Genomic DNA, 11,735 nt, shown 5'->3' with positions numbered 1-11,735 from the left:
TTCCACGTTGCGGCCTAAATAGTACTGGCTTTTTTCTTTTCTTTTTTTTAATGAGTCGTAGATAAAATTATTTATTTCATCTAATATACAAAACATTTTTAAGAAAAAAAAAAAAAAAAACGGAAACAGTAAGAATTATAGAAATATTTATTATTTTGATTTTTATGTTGCAAACTTAATATAGAATTATAAAAACATGGGTTTCATTCTTTATTATGAGTTCCTCCAAATCCCAACCCAAAAAGCCTCCACTTAATGGATGCTTTTATTTTTATTATTCTTAAAAAAAATATTATTTCAAAATTAAATGAAATTTTAAATTTTATTTTTATTTACTTAAAAAAATTCTAAATTAAAATTCTAAATCACACATGTTTCACAATAATTTTTGTTTTCTAAAAAAAATAAATCTTATCTTAATAATAGAACATTTGAACTATATGTATGGATAATCAGATAATCATATTATTTGGTATTAAATATATATATATATATTTTTGTATTGTAAATATTATCTCTTCATTTTATTGAAGATTTTTTTAATAAAAACAAATAGATTTTTGTAGAAAAAATAATTTAGACGAGAAATTAAATCTTTGTTTTATCCCAGAAAACTTAATAAAAAAATTTCAAGAATAGAGAATTTAATAATGGCAAATCATTTTTATTTTTATTTTTGTTATTCTTAAAAGTGAACTATTTCAGAGTTAAATACAATTTAAAATTTTGTTTTTATTTGTTTAAAAATTTTCTAAATTAGAATAGTTTAAATTCCATACAATTTAAAAATAATTTTTGTTTTCTGAAAAGTAAATGTTATCTTAAATTTTTAAATAAAAATACTTAAAACTATATTTAAATATATTAAACATAAAAAGGAAAAGGAAAAGGATAAAGAGATTGTTATATATAAATAGCATTTGGCTGTGTATATTATTGTGCTTATAGAAACCTTAGAGAATTAACTAACATGAGTTCCTCTAATTCTCATTCTCAATCCCAAAAGCCTTCAATCAATTATGGCTCACCATGCGCAGCATGTAAATTTTTAAGAAGAAAGTGTCTTCCCGATTGCATTTTCGCTCCGCATTTTCCAGCCGATCAGCCTAAAAAATTCGAAGCTATACATACGATTTACGGTGCCAGTAACGTGTCTAAACTTCTTAATCAATTGAGTTATGATGAGCGAGATAAAGCTGCCAAGTCTCTAATCTATGAGGCAGAGGCTTGGCAGCGTGATCCCGTGCATGGCTGCGTTGGTTTTATATCAATTCTTCAGAAGAGGCTTAATGAACTTCAAATTGAACTCGCCATCGCTCGAAGAGAGCTTTCAACTTACATAGTATCAGAAGCTCCTCAAGATGCAAATGCTTTCCGGAGATCAAACTGATTTTTATAAAAGTATATTTTCTTTTAAAATTTGGTGTTTTGTTTATTTTCAAATTTTCAAATTTTTAATCTTTGATTGGTTTTTATCGATACCATTTGAATTATTTTATGTGTGTAGTTTTAAAATTTTAGTTAAAATTTAAGGATAAATAAAAGCATCAATAGAAATCTATTAATTTTGAAGACGGTATCAATAAAAACATCAAACCAAAAATCAATTTATCCTAAATTTTTAGTCAGAAAGTTATTTATTATTCTTCATTTGTTAGCATGTTACGGTGACTTGATAATAACAACTTGAAAAAATCTTAATTTATACATTTTAATAATTGTATTGTATAAATTTAAATTCTAAACTAATAATTGATTATAATTGTATAAGCTTAAACCTTCAACTTCTCATAAGTATACTAATTAATATTCCTTTAGACTTATTTTATTATTTAAAAAATATCATGTAAAATATATAATTATTTCAAGATTAATAAAATGGACAATTAGAATTGATGTACGAACAATTTTTAAAGTTTAAATTATTTTGTTTATAAAAATTTAGGAATTTAATTTATAAAATTATAAGTTCCACACTATTTTTTATCTAAACCGAACACCATAAAAGGTATGAATTAATATACTTTTGAGAAAGCTTACAATTTAAATTGATTCATTTAATAATTCAACTTTGGATTCAAGCACTTCATTTGAGAACAAGAGTAACATTGTTTGCAGCAAAATCGAAGACGTATTTTACAGAACTTCAGACGTAAGTAAGGTTTTTGAATGAACCATACCAAGTAGGAAACTTCCGTAGAAGAGATTCATTTAAAGAAAAATAAGACTGAAAAATAGTCTGAAATATAACCAAGGGATCAGGAGTAGGGGTGTATATGGATTGGATCGTTGATATTTTTTTTTATCAAACCAAAAATTCAAGTTGATTGTATTGACAACCCAAAAGATCCGAATAAAATCTCTAACCAAACCCAACCTAACCCTTAAAATCCAGGTTGGGTTGGATTGTCGGATTATAGTTTTTTTTTATATTATTTTATATTACGTAAAATTATCTACAACATATTACTAATAACTAGGATCTCATATAATTCAAATGTTAAAAATCAAATATCCATAATATTTATTACAAACTTTAAACAAATACAACCATCATAACAATTTTAAAAGAAAAATATTAAAAATTCATAAATTCAAGAGAAAAATATATGTGTGCACGGGCACATACGTGTAATTCGAGTTGAACTGAGTCAATTCGAATTTTTTACTTAACCAACCTGAGACCAACCCAACCTAACAAAAACAAAAAAAAAAGTTAAACCCAACCCAATCTAAGAAAAAAACTAATACAACCCAACCCTTGTAGTTTGGATTGGATAATCTGGATTGTGGGATTTTTCGAACACCCCTAATCAACCGAACATGTAGATGTGAGATATCAAATTTCATTACTTTTCTGCTGCCTAGAAAGAAAATGACATTTTTCTACATCATTCTTCCTCAACAAAATTGGAAATAGAAAAGGTAAACAAGATACATAACACATGAATTTGAGATTGAATGTCGTCAACAGATGCAATAGACCGAAAACCTATCAGAGCTTTGGTTTACAGTTTACACAATCTAATCGTGGCTGATCGACAAACCAGATTTAACACCTCCTGTGATGGAATCTGAAAGAAAGAATCAAACAAATGAGCTAAATAGCTGGAAATTAAGTCGGAAAAGGGTCAAAATGCACTCAACGATACTGTTGCAGCGAATGTTCTATGTCAATCAGAAGTTAAATGATAAACAGCGAGAAAGAGATATACGAATGAGACATTTGAAAAACAAACAGAAGCAAGCATAACACCTGTGTGAATAGACTTCGTTGAAGTATTGTGTTGTCATATTGAGATTTCAGCTATCTCAGGCATATGAACATGCGCATGCACACACATTCCATATTTTGGCTAAAAGAAGAAGATAAACAAAAACTGAATGGGGTTCTTCTAAACTTTTTGATCGCTATGTGTTCACAACAGTAAGAGAGCAATGTTAGTAAGTAGATAAAACCTAACGTATATTATAAAAAATTAAACTTTCATTAAAAAAAAAAAAAAAAAAAAAACACAAGACTCGAAATGCATCCAAAGAACAAGTTCACAAAAAAGAGGCTAGTAAAGCACAATAAGACCTGTCGTACAATTCCAGACAAAATAATCGTCACCGATGTCCAGGGAGAAACGTAAAACTTAGGAAGGACCATATGTACTATGTAGAGCCACCGACTTCCAAAGTTCATCCAAGTGATCACCTCATAATCAAAAGGGTTTCATGAAGCTCTAATTGATATACCACTGTTTTTAAACCTCACGAGACAAACTTCTCAACGTGAAGCTCTAATATCACAGTGAACTGTATTATATGAAGTAAAACTATGACTACAAATGAAATGCACAAAACCAAAAACTGCAGCATGTATAAACTACACATATCAATTAACTTGGGTGAATAGAATGAACAATTTGACAGCCTAGTTGGGGCGGAGCTTGCAGCTGAAAAGGACGTATATGGCAAGAGTTACGAACAATGATCCTGTTTTTTTTTTTTTTTTTTTTTTAAGAATTATGTGTTAAACATTTAAAACTAATAGAAACCCAACAACTAGACAATTTAAATCAAATATCAGATTAACGTGCAAGATATCAATAATTGCAAATTAGAAGAGTATGAACCCTAGCTAAGCCATCAATATGAGCTAAAAATTATATCAATTCAAAACGCAAACATTAGTTGAATTAGAATTACCCGGTAAGCTATCATGGGCTTGCAACAAGTATATAATAACAGAGTCATTTATGCAATCTTCAAAACTACAGATTGACAGACAAATAAACAGATAAACATACAACTTTTGTAAAGAGTGGTGTACTTTCTCAATATAATGAGAGAATATAAGAATTTTACGACACCAGATTTATAAATAGGCTAAGAACATGACAAATCATTCAGTTACCTACTAAATGCAATCTTCATCGTCCAAAACATAAAACACACTTTCCCTTCGTAACTTATTCTTCTCTTAAATAATGGTGGATTCTGCCTTCTGGAATTTGAGGTTGAGAAGAAACCAAACAGATATAGAAATCGATGAATATGGAGCTCTTATGCAATGCTTGTCCACAATCTCCTAGTCTCATAGTCCTGACAAACGATTATGGACGTCCGAACCGAATGGTATCTTCTCCAACGGATCTCTCTTGCGTGATAGAGTCCCTCTAACACATATTATGCTTTGCCTATCAATGATTTGATTTGGAAAGAGCATTATCCAAAAAAAGGTAAACTTCTTCCTATGGGAGCTACCACACAGCCATTAATACTCATGAAAAGCTTCAAAGAACATTGTCCCCATATGGTTTTGTCTCCACATTGGCAAGCAGTCCTCCTGGAAGATCCTAATCTCATCTCTCATACACTCTTAGTGGACACCCCTACAAAAAGGAGAAAAAAGATGATTTCAGAGAATTTTATGAGAGCCCTCTGCTGGAATTATGGCAATAAATGCATATAAAAATTTTCTAAGATAAAGAAATCCCCTCTAGATTTTTTGATGCTATAGTTAAAAAATGTTCCCCTTATTTCACAACTATAACTTTACCATGCTCCTTTCCAATTGGAAAGGTCTTTGTAACTCTTCTTTGGGTCTCCTCTTCTTCTCTAATTTCATACCATCAATGAAATTATTTCTTTTTCTAATTTTATACCATCAATAAAATTATTTCTTTTATAAAAAGATAAGTTTATGAAAAATCTCCAAAAATCACTATCCAACTCCAAAACATCCACGACCCAATAAATTTGAAACGAAAATTGAAAACCTCATTTAGTTTTTTATTTTTATTTTTGAAAATTAAACTTATTTCATCCACATTTTTTATAATAATTTACATATTCAATGGTTGAATTCTTAAACATAAACAACTTTTTGAATGCGTTCTAAAAATTTGACTTAATTTTTTAAACATGGATGAAAGATAGATAACAAAAGAAGAAATTTAGCGGGATAGATAGTGCTGATAAGCTCCATTTTCAAAAATAAAAATAAAAAACAAAATGTTACATCGGGCTGTTTACGAAATTGGAGCAAATATTTGTGTGTGAACGAAATTTCAGATGATTTCACTTGATTATAACTAAAGTTTGAAAGAAAAAGAGAGATAATCACCTGTAAAACATGAAGAAGATGAATTTATAATGAGAATCCCAGACGGCGCGCTGTAAACGAACGATTGAATGGGTGGAGGGGAAAGCTTTCGCGATGTCGGGAGATTCTACGGAACTGATATGGAGAGTTTGTTCTGTGAGAAGAAGCCGTTGTGAGTGTGTGAGAAGGATTGGCAAACCGGCGGCGCCGGAAAGCCATCGCCCTTCTTAGTTCCCACTTCCCAAATGTTAACCTTCCTATTAGATGCCCTTGGCCGCTTACATTGCTTGATTTTAAAAATTTTAAAATGTCTTTTTAAAGCGTATTTTCAACCATTTTTATCAAAATAAAATAAAATAAATAAATAAAATTGAGTTTTTGAAAACATTTTTTTTTCTCAAATAAAAAAAACATATTTTTTTTTCAAATCAATCCAAATGTGATGCATTTATAAAGATTATCGCTCTACTTTTTCTATACTAAAATTAGTGGATAAATTAACAAACTCTAAATGAAGGATTTGACATTTAACTAAGGTCCAATTTAATAGAATTGAAAATTTACAAAGTATGTGTTTTTTTTAAGTGTAATAATAGGCCTATATATTTGTTGAGATTAATATTATAACTTTTACACAAGTTTCCTTCTATTTTTCTACGATGCCAATGCCGACACTGAGGATGATTCATTTTACATATTAAATAAACTTTTTATACCATTACAAAAAAGTTATATTTCAATTTGGTTAAAAATCACTTATAGTCCCTAAACTTTAATAAAAGTAAAAATTTAGTTTTTGAACTTTGGTTTGTAATGATTTAGTCTCCGAACTTTTATTTTTGTAACAATTTAATCCATAAACTTGACTATGTAACAATTTAATTCTTGTACTTTAAAATTTTCAATGATTCAGTGCCTATTGTAAAAATTAGTGTTGGAAATTTATGCTAGATTTAAATAAATGTGGAATAAACTAAGTTATACCTCAAACTCCTACTTTACAGGTTAGAACCAAATAAGTAATTGATCGTAAAATAATAAATAATAAAATAAAGAAAAAAAGGAGAACAACATCGATAAATAGATTGGTTCGCCACTACGTTCAGTCTTCTACAATTGCAGGTTCTACTATGATGAAGATGTCTCTCTTTTTATTCTTTACTGATAGAGGGAGCTCACGACCCTTCTACACTTTACGACAAACCTCTGTACAAATTCAGTATTATAATTAAAGTAGGGTGGAGGAATCGAATTTCTAATGTTGAGATCGATAGTACAAACACTAGATCATAAACAAATATTTATATATGTGTATTGCTGCCCTTAATAATGGGCCATTGCAAAAATAAATCAAGAAAGAATTCTGCATGTTTCTTGTTTTACAAGTGTACCACCGTCCAATATTTCTTTTTTTCACAATTACTCACCTTCAACTCAACCAATAAAAAATAAGGCTTATGGGTTAAGAAATAAGAGATCGAAGTTTTATCCCCATTTTTTCTAACCGTAAAAAAATTTAATGAGATTTTTTGCCTAAATAAATCGATAAATTAAAAAAAATTACATTATATATCAAATATATTTTAAGAAATTAAAGTCATGATTTCATTTATTTTATAGTTGACGATCAAATAGCAATCACATAGAATAGATAGCAATCAACTTTTTAGGCATAAATTTTTTTTTACATGTTTGTAAAAAAACAAAATTTAAAATCACGCACTCAATTTTTATTTTTTTTTATTAAAATTATAATTATCCTATAAATTAATTAGAAGTTCAATAATTTTATAAAATACAAAATCTGCATCATAAATAATAAAAATTGATTTCAAATTTTCTCATCAAAATTCAAGAAGTAAATTGACACAAATCGTTACATATCAATGTGATGAACTAAATTATTGCGGTTTAACGGGCAAACCCTAATATACATTATCCTCGTTTCCATTTCGAAACGTCCTCGAATTCCTCCAATTTTCTCAGAAATTCAATACGGTGTCCATTCAATTTGCTTGTTTCCTGGTCCAATCGATTACCATCTCATGGAGTCGAACTCCGTGATTCAGTCGGAAGCGGAAGCGAGGAACTGGCTTGATCTGCCTGCAGAAGTAATGTCTATGATATTACTGAAGCTTGGCGCCATTGAAATCCTCACCAGTGCTCAAAACGTCTGCTCTTCCTGGCGTAAGATCTGCAAGGATCCTCTCATGTGGCGTGTCATCGATATGCGCAATTCGGGTAATTTGTATGATATGGATCACGATTTGGAGATCATGTGCAGGCACGCTGTCGACCGTAGTTGTGGCCAATTGATCGACATCAACATTGAGTACTTCGGCACTGATGAGTTGCTCCAATACATCACTCAGAGGTATCGATTCATTTTGCTCCACCGCATCACTTTAGCCTTTCGCAGTATTTCGGGCTGTTTTTATAATCTTGGCGTTCTTTTAAGATTCTTTGGTTCTAGGGCTATGGAGAAATCGGTCTAAAATCGTGTGTAGTTACTGTGGTAGTTGAAACAGTTCTATTGTCAGTTCGATGTTCTGGCATTGAATCTTGAATTTGCAGTATAGATTTTATTTTGCAGATGTGTTGTTCCACCTGTCTTTGTTCTAGTCTTTATGATTTCTGTTGTTCTGTTCTTTTTGTTATTTGCTGTTATATTTCTGTAATGTATGTAATACAATTCAGAGATGGTCCAGTTCCATTCTCAAAGGACGTATGTGGAAAGTATATAAGGATTTAAAGGAAGTGTGGAAGTTTAGGATGAAATTAATTTTGAAACATCTATAAAGGTGGTGTGGAATAGATTGAAGTTCATATATTTCATTTATTGCATGTAGAAAACATTTTAAAATTTTAACACAAGGCAGAGTCTGTATCCAAAAAAAATTGTTAAGTAATGGCCAGCGAAAACGAACTTAGAATAATATTTTATATTTTGGCGTGTCATCTCCAAATTCTAACAGCTGCTATAATGAATTTTCTTTCTCCCTAGTGTGCCTGCTGCCTCATAAAGTATTGTTCTGCTCATGTGGGCGACAAGTTTTAAAGTGATGTTCGGAAGTATTCTCTGATATAAGAGAGGATGCCTAAATGCCAATCATTGCTGCAATTTCTTGTGGAAATACTATTTTATTCTTTTTCCATCAGAATTGTCAAATATTTCATTAAAATTTCTACCTTGGCACTGACCTTGGTAGTTGAACTCAATGGAGGCATCTGCAATCCCATTTATTTTTTCTTTATTCTTGTCTTCCATTTGATAGAAAAAAAAAAAAAATCACTAGTCAAAATGGAGACTGGGGAGCAACCCCTTGTAAGTAACTTGGGAGTCACTTAAGATTTGCTTGGATTTATTTATTTATTTATTATTATTTTTTTTTGTCAAGTATTTCCTGATGGCCTGCCTGTGTGTTTAGAAACATAACTTTTGATGCGGGAGTTTTATTTTTATGAGTTTCATATTTCCTCGATTTTGATGTTTCTTTCGATAAATATTCACCCGATGCAGTTCAAATCAACTTAGAAGACTCCGGCTTGCAGATTGCTATGACATCTCAGATGAGGGATTGACCGAAGCAATTTCAAGACTTCCATTGTTGGAGCATCTTGAAATCTTCATCTATTCATTTGATGTGGAAACTTTGAAAACTGTTGGACGGTGTTGCCCTCTTCTGAAATGGCTGAAACTGATTGAAGAACAGTATTGGAGAGAAGATATGGTGACTAACAAGGAGGCTCTTGCTATTGCTGAAACTATGCCCAAGTTACGTCACCTTCAGATAATTGGTAATGGCCTAACTAACATGGGATTGCAGGCCATTCTTGATGGCTGTCCTGATTTAGAGTCTCTTGACTTGCGCCAATGTTTCCATTTAAATTTGAACGGACAATTGGGAAAAGAATGTGCTGAAAGATTCAAAGTTTTGCATCTACCTCATGATCGTCTCACTAATGGTCACGAGTGTACTAACAAAACTATACATTTTGGAGACCATGATTCTGAAGATGAAGATTCGATTGATTTCTCGGGCATTGATCACGATTACTATGATTTCTTAGTAGACAGTGATTTCTTAGATTATGACGACTCCACAAGAATCAATTACTCTGACTATGAGGACTTCACAAAACTCGGTCTCTTTGACCATGATGATGACTCCATGGAATATTATTAACATTTGTCAAGTTAGATTTAGATGAAGTACAACTTGGAGGCTATCTGCAAGCACAATGTTGACCGTAGTCGTAACCAATTGGTTGAAAACTTGAAATCAACATTGTGTACTTTGGCTTCGATGAATTGCTCCAATACATCAGTCAGAGGTATCGATTTTATCTGCTCCACTGCATCTCTTTAGTCTTTCTCAGTATTTTGAGTTGTTTCGTTATCTTGATCTACTTTTATGGTTCTTTCTATAATCTTGTGTAGTTGCTTTGATAGTTCAAATAATTCTTATGTTGTTTGATGTTCTGGCGATTGCATCTCGAGCTTGTGGTGTAAATTTTACTTTGTTTCCCGTTTTTATCATTTCAATTTTTCTGTTTTTGGTCTGAAGTTCTGAGTTAAAATCTACTTTTGTTTTTCGCTGTTATATTTCTGTTTTGCATGATGCATATCGGAGATGTTTCATTTCCATACTCAAGATCAGTATATTGACATAACATGAGTTTGTAGGCTGGAACATAACATTTCTGTTTAATGTTATTCGACTTTAAGCAAGAAGATTAAGTGGATTTTTTAGAATCAAAATAGAACATCGAAAGAGAGGAAGTTTGGATGCCAGTCATTACTGCAATTTCTTGTGAAAATACTATTCATCCTTCTTCCATATGCAATTCCATTTATTTTTTCCTTTATCGTTGTTGTCTATTTGAATGAAAAGCAGTTTCCACTAATCCAAATTGTGAACAACCCCTAGTAAGAAGATTGTTTGAAACTATTTTCTTATCGTGTCAACTTCCGTTATGCAAGTTTTATGTTTCATATATTTTTTTCTATTTTGATGTTTCTTTCTTCTCTACATATTCCCCTGTTGCAGTTCAAATCGACTTAGAAGACTCCGGATTGCATTTTGCCATGACATTTCAGACAAGAGATTGTCTGAAGCAGTTTCAAACCATCCATTGTTCATTTTTTGTGGAAACTTTGAAAGCTGTTGGACAGTGTTGCCCTCTTCTGAAATTGCTGAAACTGAACAAACAGTTCTCCGGAGGGATGGTTTGTGACAATGAGGCCCTTGCAATTGCTGAAACTATGCCTAAGTTGCATCATCTTCAAATATTGTGCAATGACCTAACTAACACGGGCTTGCAGACCGTTCTTGATGGCTGTCTTGATTTAGAATCTCTAGATTTATGCCAATGTTTTAATTTAGATTTATTGGCGGGATAGTTGGGACAAAAATGTGCTGATAAGATCAAAATTTTGCATCTAGCTCATGATCACGACGATGGTTATTCTAGTGAAATTAGCTTTGTTAGTGATCGTGATCATTATGACGATGGTACTGGCAACCACTTTGGTTTTCCAGGGTATGTCAATTACTCTGACTATGAGGACTTCACAAAACTCGATTTATTTGACCAATGATGACTTCCCAGAATATTATTAACATTAGATAGGTTAGATTTAGGAGGTTATGTTGGAAAGCCCTGTGTTTTTACCTCTTTCGAACTTCAAGACTAGTATGAGAAGTTTCTCTTTTCAGAGTGAGTAACAACTCAACCTGCCCTTTTGTTTTTTGGGTTTGTCATTTTGATATATGAGTTACTTTTGGAAGACAAGTGTAGAAATTTAACTAACCATGTGTTGGAATGTTCTTATACTTGAACTAATGGATGTATTTCCATGTCAAAAGATTGGCTTCAAATTAGATTTAAGTGTTCCCTTTAATTGGATGGATGATGTATTGATATGAAAAGTTATTTTGACTTTTTGAAGTGCATAATTTGTTCATATAATTTGTTGAGTTTGGTTTGTATTTTTTCTCCCAAAAATATAATATTAAAGGTTGAGATACAAAATCATTTTTACACTAAACTTGTCCAAGTAAAAGGAATCATACAAGTGTCACAATTCTTTAATGAGCAAAGGCTGGATCTCATAATTCAGTAGCTCGCTCAGCCTGCT

At 31.3% G+C, this 11,735-nt stretch overlaps 1 protein-coding gene, 1 long non-coding RNA gene and 1 pseudogene across 5 annotated transcripts; 2 read left to right on the top strand and 1 right to left on the bottom strand.

Annotated features, from left to right (window-relative positions):
* The first annotated feature begins 970 nt into the window (after window positions 1-970).
* LOC120073051 (protein ASYMMETRIC LEAVES 2 pseudogene) lies at window positions 971-1,390 on the top strand (annotated as a pseudogene).
* A 1,076-nt stretch (window positions 1,391-2,466) lies between these two features.
* Window positions 2,467-5,882, bottom strand: LOC120072578 (uncharacterized). 4 transcript variants are annotated; one of them, XR_005480540.2, is made up of 5 exons: window positions 5,615-5,882; window positions 4,403-4,880; window positions 4,195-4,259; window positions 3,257-3,411; window positions 2,467-3,074 (listed from the first exon to the last, which is right to left on the bottom strand). It is a non-coding gene; the product is annotated as an uncharacterized LOC120072578 (long non-coding RNA). The 4 variants fall into 4 exon arrangements; XR_005480539.2 differs by lacking the exon at window positions 4,195-4,259; XR_005480542.2 differs by lacking the exon at window positions 3,257-3,411 and having other exon boundaries at window positions 2,833-3,074; window positions 5,615-5,852.
* Window positions 5,883-7,446: 1,564 nt separating this feature from the next.
* Window positions 7,447-11,478, top strand: LOC120074451 (F-box protein SKIP19-like). Its single transcript, XM_039027578.2, has 3 exons — window positions 7,447-7,967; window positions 9,114-9,928; window positions 10,645-11,478. Exons 1-2 carry the CDS (start codon window positions 7,639-7,641, stop codon window positions 9,778-9,780), a joined length of 996 nt encoding a protein of 331 aa, XP_038883506.1. The 5' UTR covers window positions 7,447-7,638; the 3' UTR covers window positions 9,781-9,928; window positions 10,645-11,478.
* The last annotated feature ends 257 nt before the right edge of the window (window positions 11,479-11,735 follow it).

The sequence above is a fragment of the Benincasa hispida genome, chromosome 3 (genome assembly GCF_027475165.1).
Source record: "Benincasa hispida cultivar pf3 chromosome 3, pf3_genome.v1.1, whole genome shotgun sequence".
Taxonomy (NCBI): domain Eukaryota; kingdom Viridiplantae; phylum Streptophyta; class Magnoliopsida; order Cucurbitales; family Cucurbitaceae; genus Benincasa; species Benincasa hispida.
The sequence above is the reverse complement of the archived record's forward strand: the minus strand, read 5'-3'. Positions and strand labels throughout refer to the sequence as shown.